Source organism: Sus scrofa, chromosome 8 (genome assembly GCF_054392235.1).
Source record: "Sus scrofa isolate SSC_HxYL_T2T_F1_AM1 chromosome 8, Sscrofa_HxYL_maternal_Yorkshire_Landrace_v2.0, whole genome shotgun sequence".
Classification (NCBI taxonomy): domain Eukaryota; kingdom Metazoa; phylum Chordata; class Mammalia; order Artiodactyla; family Suidae; genus Sus; species Sus scrofa.
The window spans coordinates 27,689,057-27,715,038 of NC_139390.1; the positions used below are offsets into that span (position 1 = coordinate 27,689,057).

The following is a 25,982-nucleotide window of genomic DNA, read 5'->3' on the forward strand; positions in this document are numbered from 1 at the left end:
GTGTGATGAGAGGTAGCTGTGTACCTGGGAGGACTTCAGGCAGTCTATCTGCTTATGAGTGGGGCCGTGTTCCAACCCTGTATTGCTTGACCTGTGCTTCTCAGCCCTGTGTGGTGCCAGATTTTTCCAAAATATCAGCCTCCAGGGGAGCTCAAACTTATGATTATTTACTGGTACCTCTGCCTCCAATGTCCTGCCTCCATGGCAAGCCGCAACTACCCCCTGCTTTCCTAGGATACCCGCCATGATCTGCAGGTAGGCCTGACTAAAAGAGTCCCCACTTTCCTCTGGGACCCAGGGCACGTGATACCCTGTGTGAATCCTCTAAAAGTGGAGTCTCTGTTTCCCCTAGTTCTGTAATGCTCCTGCACTCAAGTCCCACTGGCCTTCAACACAAATTCTCTGGGGGAACCTCCTTCCTATGCCAGACCTCCAGGCTGCAGAACCAGATGTGGGGTTCAAAATTCCACTTCTGTGGAACACCCTCTGTAATATACTTATTTCTACTCTATAGGTTGCCCACCCTAGGTATAGGATTGCTGATAACACAAAACTGCCCTTCTGACCATCTTAATGTGGCTTTGTCTTTGGGTGTAGGATAACTTTTTTGGTAGCTTCCAGTCTATTTTGCTGATTGTTCAGCAGTTAGTTGTAATTTTGGTGGTTTCATGAGAGGTGATGAGGTGGAGTCCTCCTCTGCCGTCTTGTCCCTGTCCCACATTTTTCCTGTATTTTGTGGTAACATTAGTCATATATGTTATTGAATCCCTGTTTATTAATTCCAACATCTTGATCATTTGTGGACCTCTCTATGTTTTCTAGTATTTTTTCTTTCTTTTTTGGTCATAGGTTCTATCTCTTGAATTTTTTTTCAATGCCAGACAGTGGGGAAAAAATTTTGAGTCTCTAGACAATATTTTCTTAAGAGAGGGTTCAACTTTTCGTGTTTTAGTAGAGAGGAGGCCGATCAACTTGACCCAGTCATGGACTGAGCTGAATTGAGGCTGTGAAGCAATTTTGATGATAATCTGTCAAGACTCCAATGCACACCACATGGGTCTTCAAGGCTTCCAACTGAGAACCTGTGTGTTCACAAGGCACCATTTCTATGGCAATAAACTAATTTGAATCCTTATCTTCTTAGTACCATGACCCTATTAAAAAAAACTCTGCTCTTAAAGACTTTCTGCTGAGCTTATTAGCCTACTGCCCTATGTGGAATCAAAATTCAGCAAATGTCTTAAAAGGAAAACTAGCTATAGTCAGTTTTTCATTCTTCCCTTCTCTGAGTTACCATCGTCCCTTGAGGCTTTAATTTAGCCCCTTTTTCCAACATAGGGGTATACAACTCTGCAGATTTATCTGTCTGCAAAAACATCTCTCAATTTGATCAAAGACCAAGATTATATTTTTAACTTTTCCTGTGTTCAGATTCTCTGAACACCCCCAGAAAAAAACAGCTGTACAGTATTAGCTCACATCTCTAATGTTCCTACTTTCTCAAAATCTTGCCACTTTTATTCCTATTCATTTCAGCAATAGCCTTTGCACAGATTTTTTTTTTAAATCCATGGTCCCTAGCTCTTCATGGGATAATTGCTTTTCAAGATACTTTATTACCATGACTTCTTTAACATATTTTTCAGCAGTGACTATAGTCTACAGTAGAGGTACCATTCTAGATACGGAGAATATAGTGGTGAACCTAAGATTCTGCACTGGCTGAATTATATTCTAATGCAAGTAATTAGGCCATTAAAACATATATTAATAAATATGTAAACTACCAAATGTGAGTCCTATGATGTTAAAAAAAAACATAAAGGGGAGAGAAGGTGATGCAACTGTTTTATATGGGTTGTTCAGAGGAGGTACATCTGGTAAAAAGATATTTGATGATGCTTTAGATATGGTATATTTGAGATGACAGTTGGACACACAAATGGACTTGTAAATTACACAGTCTGGAACTCAATGAGTAAGTCCAGACTGATTTTAAACAGATGGGATAGCCAGAAGATGTTCTATATTTAAAGCTATGAGATTAGATGAATTCTTCTAGGACTTAGACAATATAGATATCTGTATCCAGTAGATGGTCTGAGAAGATGAATGAAGGAGGAAAGATAATGGTGTCCTGTAAACCAATCTTAGAATGTATCCCAGAAAGAAGGGGTGATCAACTGTATAAGATGCTACAAATGGTGATAGATCAAGTATGATGACTGAAAATTAACCATTTAAATGGTCAGTGAGGTTGTTCTGACCTTGCAAGGAGCAATTATGATAGAGAAGTGAGAAAGTTTGAATGAAGTGTCTTCAAAGAGAGAATTAGAGGGAAAAAAGTCAGGAAGACAAATTTTACCAAGAGTTTTGCTACCAATAGAAGTTATGTGGAGGAGAAGATGAGAATTTCTCCAATGCAATATAATTGTCGCTTTTATCTGAGGATTCTTAGTGTTGATCTGATCTGCAGCTCATGGTTTGGTTTATCCAGGAAAATTAAAATGATTTTTGTCTCTCCAAGTTTAGTGAATGTTTAGTTATTTAAATTAAGACCTCCCTGTATTCTTTGAAAGGATTAGCAATATTCTCTATCAAGTGGGTGTTGTGAAACATCAGCATCTTCCCTCTGCTGGAAGAGTGCTTCTTCATGTCATAGAACTTAAATCTTTGCAAGCAGCCTTAAAGTTTGCTGCACCACAGTTTGGATTTGTTAGTGCTACATTATTTTAATGTTCAAGTTATTTATCGAGCTGACTTCTAAGTAGTTATATTTCAAAATACACTCTTATCTTCCATTAATCATTATGATAGGTATATAACATTTAAATAGCTGGATACTACAATCTGTCCAAAAAATTTGATGCATTTTCAAAAAGATTTCCTTTTATAATATACTTTATACATTTTAGGATTAAATTTTGTCAAATGGGAAGTTCTCATCATGGCTCAGTGGTTAACAAATCCAACTAGGAACCATGAGGTTGTGGGTTCAATCCCTGGCCTCGCTCAGTGGGTTAAGGATCTGGCATTGCCATGAGCTGTGGTGTAGGTTGCAGACGTGGCTTGGATCCTGTGTTGCTGTGGCTCTGGCATAGGCTGGTGGCCACAGCTCCAATTAGACCTCTAGCCTGGGAACCTCCATATGCCACCGGTGTGGCCCTAGAAAAGACCAAAAAAAAAAAAAAACTTGTCAAATGAACAATGAAAATTGAAAACTAATGTAGTTATATGCACACCATATTTTTGCTTCCATTAATTTTGTTTTGTATTTTTTAAGATTTTTATTATTTTTATTATAGTTGATTTATACAATATTCTGTTAATTTCTGCTGTACAGCAAAGTAACCCAAACACACACACACACACACACACACACACACACACACTTTTCCTCACATTGTCCTCCATTATGTTCCATCAAGGTGACTAGATATTTTTCCCTGTGCTATACAGCAGGATCTCATCCCTTATCCAATTTAAGTGCAATAGTTTGCATGTACTAACCCCAAACTCCCAGTCCATATCACTCCCTCCCCCTAGGCAACCACAAGTCTGTTCTCCATGTCCATGATTTTCTTTATTTTCTGTAGATAGGTTCATTTGCACCATATATTAGGTTCTAGATATAAGTAGTATCATATGTATTTGTCTTTTTCTTTCTGACTTCCTTCACTTGGTATGAGAGTCTCTAGTTCCATCCATGTTGCCACAAATGTCATTATTTTTTTTTTTTTTATGGCTCAGTATTACTCCATTGTGTATATATACCACATCTTAATCCACTCATCTGTCAATGGACATTTAAGTGTTTTCCATGTCTTGGCTATGGTGAATAGTACTGCAGTGAACATAGGGGTGCATATACCTTTTTCAATGAAAGTTTTGTCCGGATATATGCCCAGGAGTGGGATTACTGGGTCATATGTTAACTCTACATTTAGCTTTCTGAGGTACTTCCATACTGTTTTCCATAACAGTTGTACCAATTGACATTCCCACCAACAGTGAAAGCGGTTACCATTTTCTCCACACCCTCTCCAGCATTTGTTACTTGTTGACTTATTAATGATGGCCATCCTGACCAGTGTGAGGTGGTACCTCATTGTAGTTTTTTATTTGCTTTTCTCTAATGATTAGTGATGCTGAGCATTTTTTTCTTGTGCCTGTTGGTCATCTACATATCTTCTTTGGAGAAATGTCCATTCAGTTCTTCTGCCCATTTTTCAATTGAGTTGTTGGTTTTCTGGTATTTAGTTGTATATGTTCTTTGTATATTTTAGAGATTAAACCCTTATCAGTGGCATCATTTAAAACTATTTTCTCCTATTCCTTAGGTTGTCATTTTGTTTTGTCTTTAAGGTTTCCTTTGTAAAAGCTTGTAAGTTTGATGAGGTATCACTGGTTTATTTTTGTTTTTATTTCTGTTGCCTTGGAATACTGACCTAAGAAAATATTTGTACGGTTGATGTCAGAATGTTTTGCCTATGTTCTCTACTAGGAGTTTTGTGGTGTCTTTTATGTTCATCTGTAAGGCATTTTGAGTTTATTTTTATGCATGGTGTGAGGTTGTGTTCTAGTTTCATTGGTTTATATGCAGCTGTCCATTTTTGCCAGCACCACTTGCTGAAAAGACTGTCATTTTCCCATTTTATATTCTTGTCCCTTTGTCAAAGATTAATTAACACTAGGTGTATGGCTTTATTTCTGTGTTCTCTTCTGTTCCATTGATTTCTATGTCTGTATTTGTACCAGTATCACACTGTCTTGATTACTGTAGCATTGTAATATTGCCTGAATTTTGAGAGAATTATGCCTCCTGCTTTTATTTTTTCCCCCCTCAGGTTGCTTTGGCAATTCTGGGTCTTTTATGGCTCCATATAAATTTTTGAAATATTTTTTTAGCTCTATGGAAAAATATCATGGGTAATTTGATAAGGATTGCATTAAATCTGTAGATTTCTTTGGGTAGTATACCCATTTTAACAATATTAATTCTTCCAATCCAGGATCATGAAATATCTTTCCATTTATTTGAATCCTTTTAATTTCCTTGATTGATGTTTGATAGTCCTCAGCATATAAGTTTTTCACCTCTTTAATCAGGTTTATTACTAGGTATTTGGGGGGTGCAATTTTAAAAGGTATTTTTATCTTCCTTTTCTAATATTTCATTGTTAGTATACAGAAATGTAACCAATTTCTGATTGTTAATCTTGTATCCTGCTACTTTGTTGAGTTTGTATATCACTTGGAGTTGTTTTTGTGTGTTGTCCTTAGGGTTTTCTATATATAGTATCATGTCATCTTCACAAAGTGACAATTTATAGAGTGACTTGCTTGGAGTATTTTCACAATTCTTCTCTTCCAATACGGGTACCTTTTATTTCTTTTGTTTGTTTTATTGCTCTGGCTAGGACTGCCATTACTATGCTGAATAAAATGGTGAGCATGAGCATGCTTGTCTTGTTCCAGATTTTAGTGGGAAGACTTTCAGCATTTCTCCATTGAGTATTATATTGGCTGTAGGTTTGTCATAAATGGCTTTGATTATTTTATGTCCCCTCTATAACCAATTTGGTAAGAGTTTTATCATGAATGGACATTAGAATTTATCAAATGCTTTTTCTGCATCTATTGAGCTGATCATGTGGTTTTTGACTTTTCTTTGTTAATATGGTATATGATGTTGATTGATTTGTGGCTTCAACCATCCTTGTGAACCTGGGATGAATCCCACTTAGTTGTGGTGTATATTCTTTTTTATGTGTTGTCAGATACAGCTGGCCAAAATTTTGTTGAGAATTTTTGCATCTATACTTATCAAAGACATTGGCCTATAATTTTCTTTTTCAATTCATTTCAATTTCGTTTCTAAGGATAAGTTTGTTCAGTCTATCTATTTATTCTTGATTCAGTTTTGGCAGGGTGTATTTCTCTAGAAATTTGTCATTTGTTCTAGGTTGTCAAATGTGTTGGCATATAATTGTTCATAGTATTCTCTTATTTATTTTTTTGTATTTCTCCAGTATCTGTTGAGATTTCTCCTTTTTCATGTCTTGTTTGAGTTCTTTCCTCTTCTTTGTGAGTCTGGCCAGAGGTTTGTCAATTTTGTTAACCCTTTCAAAGGACAAGCTCTTGGTTTTATTGATATTTTTCTATTTCTTTTTGAATCTTTATTTTATTGATTCTTCTCTGATCTTTATGATTTCCTTCATTTTCCTGAAAGGGTGTTTTTTAACTTCTTTTTCTAATTCTTTTAGGTGTTAGATTAGGTTGTTGATTTGAGATTTTTCTTCTTTTTTCTGTATCACTATGAACTTCCCTCTAAGTACTGCTTTTGTTGCATCCCATAGATTTCAAATGGTTTGTTTTCATTATCATTTTTCTTGAAGTATTTTTTACTTTCCCTTTTGATTTCCTCATTGACCTATTGGTTTTTAGTAGCATGTTGTTTAGTCTCCATGTAGTCAGTTTTTTCTCTTTTTTTTTTGTCTTTTTGCCATTTCTTGGGCTGCTCCCGTGGCATATGGAGGTTCCCAGGCTAGGGGTCAAAATTGGAGCCATAGCTGCCAGCCTATGCCAGAGCCACAGCAACATGGGATCTGAGCCATGTCTGCTACCTACACCAAAGCTCACGGCAATGCTGGATCCTTAGCCCACTGAGCAAGGCCAGGGATGGAACCCGCAACCTCATGGTTCCTAGTCGGATTTGTTAACCACTGAGCCATGAAGGGAACTCCAGTTTTTCCTCATTTCTTTTCCTGTAGTTGATTTATTTTCATGCCATTGTGGTGAGAGAAGATACTTGAAATAATTTCTATACTCTTAAATTTGCTGAGGTTAGTGCCCCAGTCAATCCTTGAGAATGTTCCATGTGCACTTGAAAAGAATGTATTTTTTGATTTTTGGGTTTTTTTTTTTTTTTTGGTTGTAATGTCCTGAAAATGTCAATTAAGTCCAACATTTCTATTGTGTCATTTAGGATCTCTGTTGCCATATTGAATTTCTCTCTAGAGAATCTCTCCATTGATGTGAGTGGGGTGTTAAAGTCTCTCACTATTATCGTATTCCCATCACTTTGTCCTTTTTTTTTTTTTTTTTTTTTTGTCTTTTGGTCATTTCTTGGGCTGCTCCCATGGCATATGGAGGTTCCCAGGCTAGGGGTCAAATCGGAGCCATAGCTGCTGGCCTACACCAGAGCCACAGCAACCCGGGATCCGAGCTGCGTCTGCAACCTACACCACATGGCAGTGCTGGATCCTTAACCCACTGAGCAAGGCCAGGGATCAAACCCACAACCTCATGGTCCCTAGTCAGATTCAGTAACCACTGAGCCATGACAGGAACTCCACCATCACTTTCTCCTTTTATGTCAGTTACTATGTGTATGATAACAGATATTTGTATAATATCTGGGTGCTTCTATATTAGGGATGTATATATTGACGACTTTAATATCCTCTTCTTGAATGGATCCTTTTATCATTAAATAGTGTACTTCTTTGTCTTTCTTTATGGCCTTCATTTTAAAGTCTATTTTCTCTGATATGAGTAATGCAACTCCTGCTTTCCTGTCTTTTCCATTTGCATGAGTTAGCTTTTTCCATACTTTTATTTTCAATTTATATGTGTCCTTTGTTCTAATATGAGTCTCTTGTAGATAGATAGCATCTTGTAGGTTCTTCTTTGTCCAATCTGCCACTTGGTCTTTTGATTGGAGCATTCAGTCCATTGACATTTAAAGTAATTATTGATAAATATGTATTTATTTGCCATTTTAAACCTTGTTTTCCCGTTTATTCTATGTTTCTTCTTTGTTCCTTTCTCTCTCTCTCTTTTTTTTTTTTTTTTTTTTTTTTTTTTTTTTTTTTTTGGTTGGAGGATTTCCTTTTATTTTATGCTTGTGTTCTCTTCATTTTAGTTTTTTTTTTTTTGTTTGTCTTTTTGCTATATCTTTGGGCCACTCCCACGGCATATGGAGGTTCCCAGGCTAGGGGTCGAATCGGAGCTGTAGCCACTGGCCTACACCACAGCCACAGCAACGCAGGATCCGAGCTGCGTCTGCAACCTACACCACAGCTCATGGCAACACCGGATTGTTAACCCACTGAGCAAGGGCAGGGACTGAACCCGCAACCTCATGGTTCCTAGTCAGATTCATTAACCACTGCGCCATGACAGGAACTCCCTGTTTTAGTTTTTTTTGAATGTGATGTTTGATTTTGACTTGTGATCGCCTTCTTTTAAAGTATGTTAACTCTTTCTTGTATCCACTTGCTTTAGCCTGATAGTCATATATGCTCAAACACATTAAAAAAAAAAAAAAAGTCTAGGTTTTCTTTCCTTCCCCACATTTTATGATTTTTGAAGTCCTTTATTAACATACTCCTGTTTGTTCTTTTGCTGTTCCTTGTGTTTATCATGGCTTTTACAATAGGTTTTTTTTTTTTTCCTTTAAATCTGTATACTGGCTTATTTAAGCAATTGCTTCTAATTATTATTTCCTCCATCCTATTTCCTCTTCTTTTTTATTTAGAGGAGCCCTTTCAGTATTTATTTTAGAATGGGTTTAGTATTGCTGTACTATTTTTGTTTGTTGAAGAATCTTTTTATTTTTCCTTCTAATTTAAATTATATTCTTGCTAGGTAGAGTATTCTAGGCTGCAAGTTTTTCCCTTTTAGAACTTTGAATATATCTTGCCACTCTGCTGGCTTGTAGTATTTCTGTGGCGAAATCAGCTGATGGCCTTATGGGGGTTCACTTATAGTTAAGTCTTTGTTTTTCTCTTGCTGCCTTTAGAATCCTCTCTTAATCTTTAACCTTTGCCACTTTTGTTATAAAATCTCTTGGTGTGAGTCTGTTTGTGTTCAACTTGTTTGGGGCCCTCTGTGCTTCCTGTATCTTGATATCTGTTTCCTTTAGATTTGGAAAGTTTTCAGCCATAATTTCTTCAAATATATTTTCAATCCCCTTTTCTTTTTCTTCTCTTTCTGGAATTCCTATTATGCATAGATTGGCCTACTTTATATTATCCCATAGACCTCTTATATTGCTTTCATGTTTTTTCATTTGGTTTTCTGTCTTCTGTCCCTAATGGGTGACTTCCATTATTGTATCTTCCACATCACTAATTCGTTCCTCTGTATTATTCCTTCTGCTCTTCAGTGCCCTTAACACAGCTTATGTCTCTGCAGGTGAATTTTCTAATTTTTCTTGACTCCTCCTTATATTTTCTAGTTCCGTTCTAATGTAATCTGCATTACTGCTCATATTCACTCTTAATTCCTTCATACTTGCTCTTAAATCCTTCAGTATTTTCACTATTTCCTTTTTGAACTTGGTGTCTATTAGACTGCAGAGGTCTGTTTCATTGTTTGCTCCTTCAGGTGGAGAATTCTCCTGTTCTTTTAACTGAGAATGGTTTCAGCTTCTTCATTTTGCTTATATTTTTCTTATTCGATGAGTTTAGGGAAAACAACTACTGTAGTCTTAGAGGGCTAATTATATACATGAGTTCCCCTGAGTATTTTGTGAGGGCTATTTTTAGGGTGCCATGAATGCTTCCAGGGAGATGGAAGCAATGGGAAGGGCTAGTATTCAGTGCCTGGTTGCTGGGCCCTTGTCAGTGGCAAGGACCTGTGGGAACATGGCATGGGCTGCTTCTAAGTGACAGTGATCAGGCAGATGTGGGTGGTGCCTGGAGCTTTTGGCAGTGGCAGCAGCAGAGTGGGTGCATTCCCAGGGGAGTGAGAGCAACAATGGGTGGTGCTCAGTTGTAATGCCCTCCTCTTCGTTGACCTCTGAGGTGACTGGGGCCACAGGTAGTGCCTGTTCATGGATCCCTAGTGGTGTTGGGCCATGCCCACCACTGGTATCTGAGATGACTGCTGTAGCTTGTCCCTGCCACCTATAAACCGCACAAGAGATGCTGTGTCATGTTTAGCCCCCTGCTGCCCTTAGCCCACACAAGAGGCACTGTCATCCATAGCCCACACAAGTGGCACCTTCCTTCCTGTATCCTGAGCCAGAAGTGCCCCACCTTCTGAGAGTCCATGCATGCACAGGGAAATATATTTCTATGGCAGTCCAACCCACTCATCTCAGTCTCCTCGACAATGGTGCCTTGCTTCTCCTGTGGGCTCAGACCTCCTCCCAGGTTCCACTGGCTGTGATGCTTTGCTTCCTGACCTGTGGAACACCCCTCCCTAGCCCCTCAGGCTGTCTCCACACAGCCAACGTTAGTCCTCTCCCTCTAACTGACCTCTGGAGCCTGAGTCTCAGTGCCCAGCCCCCACCTGAGTGCCTCATGCTGTGGTGTCTGGGGGCAGTGGTATGGATGGTCTGTGAGGTTCTCACTGCACGTGGCCCTCCTCAGTCCAGCTGCTGTGCTCTTCTCCATGACTTTGAGGTCCCTCCATCTTGGTTGATCTCCCTGGTGGTTAGGTGACTTCCCAGAGTGTGGTTTCCTTTCCTTTTTAACAGCTCCTTCTGAGGAGTTCTAGTCCTGTCCCTTTTCCTTTTCTCTTTTTTTCCTTTTGTTCTACCTAGTTACATGGAGGGTTTCTTGCCCTTTTTGGAGGGTTAAGCTCTCTGCCAGCATTCAGTAGATACTGTGTGAATTTTTGTACATGTTGATGGTTTTTTTTGATGTGTTTGCGGGAGAAGGTGAGTACCACATCTTATAATCCTCAGCCATCTTGATCCTTCCCCTAGTTTTGAATTTTCAGTTCCACTTTGATAAATTACCAGATAGTGATTTGTTAAAAATTCATATATTTAAAAGCCATATCTAATATTTAACTTCAGGCCTATAGAAATGGAATAGTACCATCAAATTGTATCCTGTATGCATATAGTAATCATTTAAAATAGAACATTCTTACTGATGTGTTTGAAAAAATGATAGCTAGTTTGAAGTATGTATTAAATTCACGTTTTTTAAAAAAGGGAAAAAGCAATTTTTTATTTCTGTATTTTCAAAAGTTGAAGGTAGTTATTTTGAAAAGCAGTCAAACATTCAGGTGGACTTGTAAAACAATTTTAATTTTTACTCAAAATATATGAGATGTCATTAGCCTTTACACTTGAAAAAATGGAGACAATTGTACAGGAAAGGAAGGGGAAACAAGTTTTCAGATTTTTAATCTCAAGTTTTAAAAGTATTCAGATAAGGCATATTAAAAATTTCTATTAACTTTCCCATTGTCCAACACTGTCAAACATAATTTTCATGTCTCCTGATTTCATAAAACATATTGTCATTTATTAGAAATAAGTTTATTTTATATCTTTTCCTAAATACCATGATTTCTTGCTGTAAATGATGTCTCCTCAGTAGTGCCATCTATCTCATAAACTGACCAGCAGTTTCATTCTTTAAAAAAATTCCAATCTATATGGATTTAAAGAATAAATATCACATACCTGTGGTAAACTATTTTATCACCACCAGATACAAGTGATCAGTATTTTACAATGAAGAAATTCATAGCTTTTAACCGCATATTACTGCACTATGATTGGACCGACTGAAGTAAGGGACTTTTTATACAGACCAGTTTTGATAAGCAACCTGAAAAATGGAGAAAAAAAGGAAATGGTTGGAATACAGTTTGGCTACTAACTTTAATCAAAACTCACCAGACCTAATTGGAGTTTCCTGGTGGCCGAGCATTTAAGGATCTGGCATTGTCATTGCTATGGCTCAACTTCTGTCCGTGGCTCAAGAACTTCTGCATGTTATGAGTGTGGAGGAAAAAAAAGACCTTACCAGACCTAACAAAATTTTAAAGAATCTGATGAAAAGTGCTGCCCTTAATATGAATTATAATTAGATAGTATCATCTGTCTGAAGAAAATAGCCAAGTCAGTTGCTGCTCTTCATGTAGAAACAAAAATAGAGGGCTCAGTCATTAGGCATATGGAGAAGAAAGAAAAGAAAGAAAGAAAAAGAAAAAGAAACAAAAGACTAAAAGGGAACTGGAAACCCCCCAAAGTAGAGTTACTCTAACCGCTACTCCCAAATGGCCAAATGTTATATGCTTCCAATAATTCTGACTTTGCAGAGAAGACATTACAATCTTACTAAAAATAAATGAACATACAAAGTGAAACAATACCAAGAAAAAAAAATCAAATAAAAAATAACAAAACCCTGCGATGATGAATGTTGCTTGTACCATACCGGCAGTAAGGAACTCTAAATAAAAAAACTTGCAGGTATACAGCAACAGTGCAAGTGGCATATATGCTGGGTCCTGTGCACACAGTCTCTTCAATGCAGTGTTAAGTTTCCTCTCAGCAGCCACCTGCAAAGAACTGAAGTGTAGTGAATGGAGATTTACTGTGGCTGGTTCACTGACGCCTTAAGTAAGTGTGGTCAGTGCCATAATTCATGTTTGTTGGCTGAATACTACTCTTGGGAAATTCTTACTCTCTAGACTTTTTTCCTAACATGCAGTTTCTCATGAACAAGTGTTGATTAAGAGTGAACTAGAAATGAATCTCAGCTGACCTCCTTGGTTTTTAAGACATTTGTTAACACTTTTCTTCTTTTTAAAAGCCCAGTGTTGTTTGATAAGCAGCCACTAAATAAATCCTCCCCTTTTTCAAGGTTCTTCCCTTTCATTTCCCTCAGGTGGACCCTATGTAAACCTAAAAACATATGGTAACTTTATATACAAGGTATCTCAAAGTGCAAAATGTGTTACATATAGTTTCATAGGCTTCATTTAAACACACCATTTTATACAATACATTACAGTTTGCAATTTCTGCTCATAAATTTACACCACTGAACAGACAACTACAGTTGACCCTTGAACAATGCAGGTTTGAACTTTTATGTGAATATTTTTCAATAGTAAATACTATACTACATTATCTGCAATTGTTTGAATCCCCAAATACAGAAGAATTTTGGATACAAAGTGTCAATTATAAATTATACAAGGATTAACATACCAACCCCCACCCCATGTTCAGGGTCAACTATTACTTCAAAAGGTTGGCCACTCAAGTGACCCAAGGCCTTCCTACACAAGGTTAATACAGCTGAACTGTACAAGCTTTATTCAGGCCAAAACAGTTAATCTTACACTTATCACATATATACATACATATTTTTAAATGCTCTTTAAATGGTTAAGGATAGCCAGCCATGAATTATCTTATAGTTTGGTTTCTGGTTTGCAAACACTGTACACATTAAAAAAAAATGTGCAAGACAAGTCACTTTATTTCCTTCTGCACAATCTGCTCACCCTGTAACTCTTTTGCAAGGATTCTTGACCGCTGTAGAACCACACTAAGCTCTTCAATGACCTTTGGTGGTAACTTATTATTAGAGTCCAAAGTAGCTTTGCCATTCCTGTCTTCAGTTTTCCTCAATGTCTTTACACCTTTATGGCTTTTCTCTTGCCCTTGAAAGACCTCAGTCTCCGTGTCCTCTAGACAGTTGAAACTCCGATGTTTTCTGGTTCGATTTCGAAGTTTCTCATCCTTGTGCTCCAGGCACTGAGCCACGAGAGAGGCTCTCTCCTTTAAGGTCCCATCCCCAAGCTCTAGTTCATGCTTTGCGCCGAGCCTCAGTCTTTCCAATTCTGCTCTTGCACTCTAAAATTAAAACAAGACATCTTACTGGGAAGCAACATTTTGTTGAAAGAGTACCTTCCCCCTAAAAGTTGATGCTTCTTATATTAGAATTTATTTCTATGATTTAGGTTCTAACTTGACTTTGGCACAAGTGGTATGTCTGAATTTATAGACTGATCTCAGAGCTACAAAATCAACTGAAATGTAGACCATGGAAATTCATTTTAGCAAGCATTTAACATACCACTTCAAAGATGTCTTTCAAGTTAGTTATTCAGAATTGACTCTCATTTCAAATTTGCTTCTTCCAATTCACTCCTGCTTGGATGTGTCACTTGTTCATGCATCTGTAATTCTTACAGTGTTGTACCCGAAGTATAAAGGAAAAAGGTGGTCTCCATGGTCATGAGAGTCCAGGAAATGCTCTATACTATAGATCCCTCTTTGAGATTCACAGTGTATGTTAGAGCATATGAAACAAGCTGAGGAATATTACAGCAGAAAAACCTGGTTGACTTCTTTTTCTGTTTATTTTCTCCTCCCTAAGTATTTGACCAGTGAAATCTTTTCCCCCACATAATGCCCATTAGAATCCCACAGATATATTTCTGAAAACACTGAAAGGTACAAAGTGTTATGTATTAAAAGCCACTTGTGTATCAGTGAGTTAGAGTACACATTCATTCAGTGAACTTTAAGTGCCTACAGGTAGCAGAAATCCATTGAGACACAACCTGCGTTGGTACACAGAGGTGCGCTTTCTTAACAAACATGGCATCTTGTGACTGGGCAAGTTCTGGTATGCAGAACTCTCATCAGGTTCTCAGAGGGGACTAGAGCCTAATCAAATGTAAGATGAAAGAGTGAACAATGGAGCATCGAGGATACAGTGCATATGGAGCTATAGCTAAAGGTTACCCAAAAAACCTGGGTCAGTATAAGAGTGTAAAGGGATAAGTCATTTTTTTCCTTACACAAGAAAAAAAAATTGCAAAGCACAGAAAGAAATACAAGGAGAATTTACGACATTACAAATGTTTCAGAGAGAGGAGGAAATGAAAGTGAAAATATAAAATTGAAATTGAGTGGCAATTAACAGTATTAACTGAGTAGCATTAACAGTATAGTAACTAAGGATGTACAAGGAAATGTTTAAAGAGCAATGCCTCACTTCTTTATTTTTCTCTATAGTGCTCATCACTTTCCAATATACTAGATAAACTATTCATATCCCCTTGTGATTGTCTGAATGCCCTGCTAGAAAGTCAGCTCAGTGCAAGAAAGGTTCTTGTTTTTTGCTTTTGTTTCATTTGGTCACTGACATGTGAACGTATCACACCGCCTGCACACAGGACATGATCAATAAATATTTTCTGAATAGTGAATGAAGATTTTAAAAAATTCAGATGTATAATATTCTATTCTATTTTCTTAAATTCCAGCAGATTGAGGCATGAAACTATAAGTTCAAACTAAATAAAAATATTTTCATCAACATAATTCATAAATAATTTTGCAATTTGGAATTTTCTGATAAGAATATTTTTTTATACATCTCAGATAAATATTTCTCCTACTCAAAAACTGATAGAAAAAAAGTTATTTAGGATCTAGCTTGACTTCAAAGTCTCATTAGACTATGTTAGAGAGTGATGACAATTGCACAACAGTGTGAAGGGAATCAATGCCATAAAATGGTTAAAATGGAAAATTTTTTGTTTATCACAATGGAAAAAATAAAAATGGCTATTTAGCATAGGAATGTGACTGGGAGTTTATAAACAAGTATTAATCTTCGTTTCACGTGACATCTAAAATCAAGGATCAACAGAGTAGTTTTATATATCACAGCAACAATTCTCATTATAGTTCAACTATCAGCAGAAAGACTTTGAAGCTCCCTTAGATAAAGAATTCAGAGGCCACATCTTTAATATATGTGATGGTGAAATTTTCAAGTAAAACTACACTGTTAGCCTAAATAACATAACCTTATATGAAGGTGGGGAGATGAAGCGAACTGGTATGAATCAAGATGTGACAGTGAGTACTTTGCATGAACAGCCTGATACATGGAGTGGCTCTGCTTGCTGTGGGCAAAAAAGAAAAGGAATCAATACCATGGGAAGAAGTACATCATGTATGTGCTGCACTGTCCATAAAAGATAAAGTATTAATAACTTCTAAGACTGGCTTATAAAATATGAAATTGGCAAGAGGTAGCCTGGTCCAGATAATGCCAGTTTGTGTCAGAGGGCATTTAGAGATAACTTTTTTTTTTTTTTAAATGCAGTGAGGATCTGAAATGGAATCCGCCTCCAGGTAGAAGAACTGTTCTGTCACAAAGCAAGGTGCAGGAATGGATTCTCAGAGCAAATCTCTCACATGGCTCTGGTCTGTGCTGCCTATATTTTCCATTATATCCAGATGGGGGCCAATTGTGATGGAGGTCTTGTAATATCAAAAAGTAGTATGACCAATATACAGATTACAGCAGGAATTCTTAAATGTCGTTCACTACTGCAGTCATTGGTATTAGTCGATATAATCTCTTTGCTATAAATATTTGCTATATATATTACTCATATCACTAATCCTCAACATAATGCTTTAAACTTTATATGACAATACTTATGGTAAAAACTGTATTGTGCAGAAACAGAAACCAAGGAAATAACAATTTGCTCAAAGTCGCATAGGTAGAAGTTTCAAATGGACCCCAGGTTGGCCTGTTTGAAACCAATGTGCTTCTTTTCACCACACCAATCTGTGGTCCAAGATGGTGAGAGGGGAGAGGGGTGTTTATTGGGTAGGAGTCTAGGTCACCATTTTCTGCTTCAACTGCATCATTTTCTTTGCTTATAATTTTTGTTTCACAGATTTTTTTTCAAGGCATGCTTGAAAGGAATGACAATTTTGAGAACCAGTGGATTATTTCATACTGTCTTCCAAGCTCATTATTTTGTCTCAGTAAGTATTAACTATGCCAAGCATTATTCTAATAAATTCTTTTGTATGATATCATTTAATCCTCATAATCACCCTATGAAGTAAGGGCTTTTTATTATCCCTATGAGCTTACAGAAAAAAAGCTGAGCACAGTGAGGTTAAGGGGGTGCCCAAGAGGAAGTAGAAGGGCCTTCCATAGCCGCTAGCTTGTGCATTCTTAAGCACTGTTAGCCTCATCAGGTATGATTTCTTTTGCCAACAACTTATTTCCCTGGCTGATTCACTAGCTCACTACTAATTTACTCAATTTTACAAGTCACTTCTTCCAGGAAGCATTTGCTGCTTGGATGAGGGATCCTTATACAATTGACAGTTAAACCTCATGAATGTAAAGAAATCTGATATGACTACATTTTTTTCTTAAAATTATAATCTACTTAGCAATATTTTGTATTTTATTAATATATTTTCTTACAGTTACATAAATTTAATTCTGTAACAAGTATTTTAATGGTTCATATGAAAATTGCAATTTACATTTTTTCTTTTTAAACCTTCAGTGTTTTTCACTGAAAAACATTAAACATTCAAAAGTTTTCTTCACAAAATTTGTTGAGGGAGTTCCCGTCGTGGCGCAGTGGTTAACGAATCCGACTAGGAACCATGAGGTTGCGGGTTCGGTCCCTGCCCTTGCTCAGTGGGTTAACGATCCGGCGTTGCCGTGAGCTGTGGTGTAGGTTGCAGACGCGGCTCGGATCCTGCGTTGCTGTGGCTCTGGCGTAGGCCGGTGGCTACAGCTCCGATTGGACCCCTAGCCTGGGAACCTCCATATGCCGCGGGAGCGGCCCAAGAAATAGCAAAAAGACAAAAAAATAAAAAAATAAAAAATAAAAAAACCCAAAATTTGTTGAATTACCACATCTACTAAATTTACCAAAAAAAGCTTGGTTTAGTTTCACTACTCATAAGTTTTCTAGAAATGAATATCCTATTCCATAAAATTGTTCCTAAGGTCTCTAACAGTTTTATAATAGTTATGTAGTAGTTGATGAATAGTTTTAACTCATTTGCTTTTTTTTTTAGAATAAGATCAGAAAACCAAACAAAACTGTCTCTGAAATTCTTTTGTAGTTAGGGTTAACTACAAAACTATTGTATGTTCAGTATCACCTCAATTTTATACTGGATGCTGGTTTAAAATATTTTGATCCTGTTAATTTATCTTTTGCTTTGCTTCATAAATGATCCAGAGGCAATGTCAGAAGTGTGGTCACAGTAGGGCATATCTACTCCCTATGTTGCTTTATTTGTTTTAACCTGTACCCCCTAACCTGAGTTTCTGGGACTTGTAACTCCTAAAATTTTTGAGATTCTAGATTAGCAGAAGAATCCATGGTCTGGCAGAATGATTTTACTACCAAGAAAAACCTGTAAGCACAGAATGGCAGGAGGAACAAGCTCCTGTCTTGAGGTTTTAGTCTTCCCTTTAATTATATCACTCTAGGACTGTGCAGGCAGCAAAGGAAATAAACCATTATTTTCAAAGCTTTTGTCTTTTACAGAAGAGGAATGTTACAATGGAATAAATGTTCAAGGGAGATAGCCATGAAAAAAAACATTTAAAAGAAATCTGATCACTAAATTAAAATGGCTTTCATCTTTCAAAGGTTATTCCTGTTTGGAAAGCAAGACACTCAAACAGCTTAATCCCAAACCTAGGCTCTAGGAAGAACGAACAATATCTTTTACATGCTTCTCTTTTGGCTTCAAGGGACTCTGAAGATGCTGAAACATGCATTTGTCCCAAAATGTCTAATGAATTTGAATCAAGACTGATGTTTCATACATGTACCTCCCCCTTCAAAGTGAGAAGGAAAACAAATAGCAGTTTCCTGAAAGATGCCAAATCGTCTTTTATTTAATGCTCAGGCATCATCCCACAGGTCCTTAAATTAACTGACACCCCACAGCTTCCAAACCATTGGAATTTGATTGTGTTACTGGAAAGGATAGTTAACATAGCTCCAGACATATTCTGCCGTGGGCTTATTCTGAGGAAATTAAGCCTGAACTTGTAACATTTGATTTTTACCACCAGAACCTCTGTATACATACTTAACATTCTTGGCTATTTTTATAAAAAAGTAAGTGGTGATATTATACATACTTGAATGGTCAATGATATTTTTAAAAGTAATCATTTAAGAGAAGTTAATAAAACATAAAGCTCAAAGAATGGCATAGGGTTATTTGAAAATTTGTCTTGATAGATGTGATTTTTACTATGCTTTACCAAGTGATTACTCCTGGGCTTTTGAAAGCGATGAAGTAATACATGGCATTCAATCACATTAGGACAGAAGAAAACAAATGCTATAATTACAATAGAAACAAAAATCCTAACGTACCTCGATCTCTCTCCGGGCTTGGGTTGCATTTCTCTCATGCTGGATGGGAATTAGAGGCAAACCTCCGATTTTGGGATTTTTGGTTATAGAACGTTTTCGTTCCTTTCCAGCTGGTGGCCATAAATCATTTTCATGCTGTGGAAACACAATTGCTTGCTGTGGGTTGTGATTTCATTATGTGGTACACCAAGTTATATAGTCACTTGGCTTCTTTCCCATCCCATATATCCACGTCAGATGGTCTGCTTTCCTTGAGAAGGCTGTTTGTAATTATGATGTTGACTCTGGGGGTGGCACCGCTGGAGGATGTAAAACTCTTAAGTGAACTGAGCTTTGAGGTCTCAGTTCAATTTCTAAGCTTCAAATGCATGCCTTCTATACTACTTATCAAACCAAAAGGGAGAAAATATTGAAGGAAATCTGCAAATCTCTCTGTGGAAGAAAAATAATACACCTGTCTACAGTCCTAGGCCCTGTAATCAAAGAAACTATACATTGATTTTTCTTTTCCCACCAAAGACCACTTTAGTGTACAGATAATTTGACTATATATATATATATATATACACACCCCCAAGACAACCTAAGGCATGGCTATTAGAAAAGTTAATTTTATTTTATGACCTTTTGAAAAATGTTAGTCATTAATTGAATTCCAAAGAAATATTACCTGTACACACACACAAATATATATACACACACATATATATACTGAATATCATTGTAAAATAGAGAGTGTGGCACTTTTGTTCTCAAATTATTGACTCTACATTTCGGCCACCGAACAATTAGAAGTACACCTGGAGAAAAGTTAACTGTAAAGGGGAGAAATATCCACCGGTAAGAATATAAGCTTTTGAATGATAAATCCTTAAGATATGCATATAAAAGAAAAATTTTAAAGAATTTTCTCCTTCTCAGGATAGATTAACTTTTCAGAAGTTGTGAAAACCAAATAAAGAAATACGGAATACTCACTCTGCATTGAACAGCTTACAAATGTTTTGATGAAATGAAAAGCACTTGGTAAACTATATAGCTAAATGCTTACTCAGCATTTTCTCCTCAAGATAGAACATAATCTTATGTTGCAATTAGTATTTTAATGTCATATTTTATAGCAAAGAACTAATTTCAACAAATGTTGACTAAGTACTCATTATATAATAGCAGATAATTTATATTGAAGGGCATACTTCTGACTTTGTGCCTACTGATACACAGATATTATCTAACCCCCAACAATCCTACAACAGTGTAGGTCCTGTTATTACTAGACTTTGTGCATAGACATTGGATCTACCGTGAATTTCAGTGAAGGGCTCACTTTGGTTCAGCAAATCTGCAATGGTAGATGGTGCAATATTTTTCAATCAGAAAGTTACAAGCGGAGTTCCCGTCGTGGCGCAGTGGTTAACGAATCTGACTAGGAACCATGAGGTTGCGGGTTCGGTCCCTGCCCTTGCTCGATGGGTTAACGATCTGGCGTTGCCGTAAGCTGTGGTGTAAGTTGCAGACGCGGCTCAGATCCTGCGTCGTTGTGGCTCTGGCGTAGGCTGGTGGCTACGGCTCCGATTAGACCCCTAGCCTGGGAACCTCCATATGCCGCGGGAACGGCCCAAGAAATAGCAAAAAAAAAAAAGTTACAAGCTTCGTATTATTTTTATATCATGGATTTAAACTTGGTAAAATTAACTTTGATGTTACATAACTGGGATATTCCCAACACATAAGGCTGGGAGAAAACAGTCTGAGAAGGAATTAGGTAATGCTGTGGATCATGCTTCCACTTTTACTCACTGATGTATAGCATGTATTTTAAATGGTACTTCAAGGAATCTAAGGGAAAATGGAGTTTATTTCTTTTTCTGATATGATATGCAATGCTGTGAATACCAGCTAATTAGTTCTCACTGGATTGATCCAAGAGGTGTTTGTCCCAACAACAGAAATTAGATCTAAGAGATAAGTTCTGATAACATTTATAATTATGTATAAGTGACCTCAAAAGTCATACTGCATACATAGATCATATAGCTTAGGATCATATTTTCTTTATTCCACCACAGCTTTAGTGTGTATAACTGACAAAATTAAAATACTTAAAAGTGTATTATGTGATGATTTACTTACCGTATGCATACATGATGAAAGGGATTCCCCCCATAATTAATCAACATATCCACCACCTCACATATTTCTTTTGTGGGAAAGAACATTTAAGTTCTACTCTCCTAGCAAATTTAGATTATATAATGTAGTGTTATCAATTATAGTCACCCATTGGCTCCTTAGTCCTTATTCATCTTATAGTGAAAATGTGTGCCCTTTCACCAACCTCTCCCTATTTTCTCCACAGCCTCTAGCAACCATGGTTTCATGCTCTGTTTTTAGGAGTTTGACTTTGTAAGTGATACCATCCAGTAATTTGTCTTTGTCTGGCTTAAGTCACTTAGCATCATGCCCTCTAATTTCATCTATGTTGTCGCAAATAGGAGATTTCCTTCTTATTCTAAGGTGGGAAAATATACAACCTTGTACACATACTCTACATTTTCTTTCTCCATTTATTCATCAATAGACACTTAAGGTTGTTTCCTATGTGTGGATAGTGCTATAATGAATATGGGTCTGCAGGTCACTCTCTGACCTAGACCTTTTACTTTTCTAGCTAACTTACGGTGAATGGAACTAAGTATACTTAGTCTCCACCTCCATGCTAGCTGTCATATGTTTTCCCACTTCTACTTACTCTATGGGTTCCTCCAAACTGATGGAAGAAAAAAAAAAACAACAACCACCTAGATCAATCTGGAGATTCACCTTGCTTTAAATCTACCCTTAAATTTCTTTCTTTTTTTTTTTTTTTTGTCCTTTTTGTTATTTCTTGGGCCGCTCCTGCGGCATATGGAGGTTCCCAGGCTAGGGGTCTAATCAAAGCTGTTGCTGCCCGCCTACGCCAGAGCCACAGCAACGCGGGATCCGAGCCGCGTCGGCAACCTACACCACAGCTCACGGCAACGCCGGATCGTTAACCCACTGAGCAAGGGCAGGGACCGAACCCGCAATCTCATGGTTCCTAGTTGGATTTGTTAACCACTGCGCCACCACGGGAACTCCTACCCTTAAATTTCAATTGAGTACTCGGTATTCCCCTGACACTACTATGGTGCAGCTGGCTTCCTCACTCTCTGAAGATTATTCCTCATCTTTTATTATGCCCCTATACGTCTAATATCCCTCATTGGCTCAAGGATTCAATTCAAAAAGAACACAAATTATAAGTGTTGGCAAGGATGTGGAGAAAAGGGAACCCTAGTTCACTGTTAGAATATAAAGTGGTACAGCTACTGTGGAAAACCATGGAAATTTCTCAAAACACTAAAAACAGAGCTACCATATGACCCAACAGTTCCACTCCTGGGTGCATATCAAAAAAAACCCCAAAAACACTAATTTGGAAAGATAACATGCACTCCAATGTTCACTGCATCATTATTTACAATAGCCAAGATATGGAAATATGAAAGCAACCTAAATGCCCATAACAGATGAATGGATAAAGAAGATGTGGTGTATATATATATATGTGCATACATATATATATATATACCACATGCACAATGGAACACTACTCAACCATAAAGAATGAAGTTTTACCATTTGTAACAACATTGATGGGTGTTGGAGGGCATTATTTAAGTGAAATAAGTCAGAGAAAGACAAATACTGTATGATAACACTTATATGTGGAATCTAAAAAAATGCAACAATGCAACAAACTAGTTAATACAAGAAACAGACTCACAGATATAGAAAACAAACTAGTGGTTACCAGTGGTGGGGGGCGGGGGAAGATAGGGGTAGCAGAATAAGAAGTACAAACTATTATGTGTAAAATAAGCTACAAGAGTATATTATACAAAACAGTATAGGAGTTACCACTGTGGCACAGCGGAAACGAATCCGACTAGGAACCATGCGGTTGTGGGTTCAATCCCTGGCCTTGTTCAGTGGGTTAAGGATCTGGGGTTGCCATGAGCTGTGGTGTAGGTCGCAGACACAGCTCAGATCTGGTGTTGCTGTGGTGTAAGCCGGAAGCTACAGCTCCGATTAGACCCCTAGCCTGGGAACCCCCATATGCTGTGGGGTGGCCCAAAAAAGACAAAAGATAAAAACAAAACAAAACAAAAACAAAACCAGCATAGACAATATTTTGTTAACTACAGAGCATAACCTTTTTGTAACTATAGAGTATAACCTTTAAAAACTGTGAATCAACAAAATGTATACATTTATATGCTATTGCACATCAACTATAATAAACTGTTAAAATAAAAACTATAAAACTGTTAAAACTATAAAAATAAAATCAAGAAAACCCAACCTTCCAAATTATTAGTGATCACTTAAGATTTTCATTTCCCCACCATGAATGTACCAATCTCCCTGTATCCATGGACATATAAACAAAGCTCCCTTATTTTCCAATCAGTATTTGCTTTGATTACAAATAACTCTTCTCTAGTCTTATCTGTAATAGTTCAGGGGCCCAGAATATAGTCAATAAATAATCTGAGAACAAATGTGCTACACTGTTGTATAATGATTTTTTTCAGCAATGATGAACATGCTTGCTCACACTGCTTCATGTCTGCTTAGGGCCTCTGCTGGTTTAATATTCTCTCCTCTAATACCTTGACAGAATTCTCTGCATCTACCATCTGGTTCTCCTCCTTCGTTGGTGCTTATTGCTTTTTTCCATTATCTCATTTTTTCTCTTCTGTTTCAACTGTGAAGTTTGGAATGTCCTAGGGCTTGTTTGTCCTCTTTCTCTCTCTGCCTATAGCCTCCCCTCTCCAGTTTTGTACTTGAATTCTCTCTCATTCTTATATTCTCTCTCTCATCCTCTCAGTACAGTCCAAATACTGACTTTTGCCAAATTTACACTGCAGCCCCAAACTTTTGCCCAAGTTTTTGACCCACACATCTCACCTGCTATTCAGCATATGCATTTATTTGCATCTCAGATTTCCTGTGGCCAGACCAGAACTCTCAATTTTCTTCTGCATCTCTGATAATGTCACCTATATTCACCAGCTGCCCAAGGACTAACAACTAGGTCTCCTCCTTGATTGCTGTTCCTCTCAAACTGCTATAGCTAACCAATCTGTAAGCCTTACTGGTTCTACCTTTAAATATTCTTGAATCTGAATAGGTCTTACTAGATCCACTGTTACCACCCTCGTCTGAGCTGCCATCTTCTTCTACATAACTATTCTTGCTTCCATCTTTGACCCCCTACAATGCAACCTCAACAAAGGAACCCAAATTATTACTTCCCCAAGTAATATAAACTAGTTATATCTTTTCCTTGTTTCCCAAACGCCTGGGACTGTATCACCTGTCCCCTGCCTTCCTCACCTCTTACATCCTCTCTCATATAGGCTTTCATGACATTCATAGAATAAGTTAAGATTATGACAGTAGAGGACCTTGCACTTGCTGGTCCCCACCCATGGAAGGCTCTGTTCTGTCCTGCAAACCTGACTCCCTCATTTCAGACAAGTCCCAGCATACCAGTCAGCTATTTCAGAAAGGTACTTCCTGAGAATCTTTCTCAATTAGTGCCTTCTTATCATCAGTCACGCTGGCTTTCCATTCCCTAGCTTATGTATTATTTTACCACACTAATATCTATATGAAATTTCATCAGATTTTCTTATTTCAGAAATTCTAATTGAGCATGTACTTTGTAAAAGGCATTGGGTTCTGTGATGCAGATATACATGTAGTCCTTCCTTTCATGAAATGCAACTAGAGTTAAATTTTAGTCGGAAAGACAGATATGCAAAACCTAAATACATAAATGCGATTTTTCTTTTTGGACACAGCATGTACAAGTTGTGGGGCTACGGATGGAACCTGCACCACAGCAGTGACCCAAGCTGCAGCAGTGACAACTCTGGATCCTCAACCTGCTGAACTACAAGGGAACTCCCCACAAATTCTTTTTAATTAGAGCTACAATGTTGAAGAATAGGATGCTGACTTCCTACAGCAGGAAGGGTCAGGTCAGGGAAGGTTTCTCTGAGAATGTGACGTGTAAGCTGAGGACTTCTGAGGCAGAGGTTAGGATGGGGATGGATATTCCAAAAGGATTCCGGGCACCAGAAAGAAGTCATGGTAAGGAGAACTCACTGTGGATATGTGTGTGTGTATTAACATATAACCATTTGCTACTTTCCTGTCTGTTTTCCTACGGAGACGAACCATTAAATCCTCAAGGCCAAAAGGACCTTTGTGTTTACCTTAATCCTAAGAAATGGAATAAACAGACGAAATGTAATTGGGCTGAGTCTCTGGGGCTAACACAAGGAAGGCCAGGTGAGGCAGAGAGGTGGTGGTGAGAGCAACATTTGCTTCCTCGCTGTTTATGCCTTAATTTTCAACAACAGTGTCTACTGACTTCAATTATAAAAACAAAAACATCAATTCAGTTGTGCCATAACCAGACAGTGGAACAGTTTTGGAGTCTATGGTTCCCGTTTTACTAGTACTTCAAATCTACTTTTTTTTTTTTTTTTAAGTAGGACTTGACTATCTGCGTTTTTAAAAAAATCATAAAAAAGAAGAAAAGTCTCTAAAAAGTTACCCAGTCTTTTTCTGGAAATGTATTCCCGGATAGGAGAGTAGAGTCAGACTGAGAGAAGCAGAGTCTATTAACCACGGGGAGGGTTAATAAATTAAATGAACGGAGAAAATGGTTTTCAAAACAAATAAGGGAAAGATTTAGGGGTGAATTAACTTCTCACTTGTAAGAGAAACAGGGAAGTGCATCCTCTGTAATAAAGAATGGCAAGTTAATCGTTACCAGTGAATTTCATTGCTCTTGTGGGGAAGCATTGCTGGGAACTCAGCCAGACAAGTTTTGGGGAAGAAACCAGTCCTATTAATGGGACTATTTAATCATTCACTGAGAGAGTGCATCTCCCTCTAGGGAGGGGACTAAATGAGGAACTGAG

The 25,982-nt window shown here is 37.5% G+C and overlaps 1 protein-coding gene and 1 long non-coding RNA gene across 9 annotated transcripts in view; one reads left to right on the forward strand and one right to left on the reverse strand.

Annotated features, from left to right (window-relative positions):
- LOC106504613 (uncharacterized) overlaps positions 1–25,982 on the forward strand; it is a 96,993-nt gene that overhangs the window by 61,769 nt on the left and 9,242 nt on the right. For 3 of the 4 annotated variants that reach the window (XR_014812292.1, XR_014812291.1, XR_014812290.1), the window contains 2 exons: positions 16,480–16,570; positions 24,852–25,143. This is a non-coding gene — a long non-coding RNA (uncharacterized LOC106504613). Of the gene's footprint in view, positions 1–15,896; positions 15,995–16,479; positions 16,571–24,851; positions 25,144–25,982 lie in introns of those variants that run through there. The other variant, XR_002346599.2, reaches the window with a different exon arrangement.
- The window catches only part of ARAP2 (ArfGAP with RhoGAP domain, ankyrin repeat and PH domain 2), a 173,541-nt gene continuing 158,588 nt past the window's right edge, over positions 11,030–25,982 (reverse strand). For all 5 annotated transcript variants that reach the window (XM_013978574.3, XM_003128906.5, XM_021101091.2 and 2 more), the window contains 2 exons: positions 18,958–19,092; positions 11,030–13,621 (listed from right to left, as the gene is read on the reverse strand). In XM_013978574.3, coding sequence (XP_013834028.2) covers positions 13,238–13,621; positions 18,958–19,092 — 519 coding nt within the window. In that variant the 3' untranslated portion in view covers positions 11,030–13,237. The remainder of the gene's footprint in view (positions 13,622–18,957; positions 19,093–25,982) is intronic.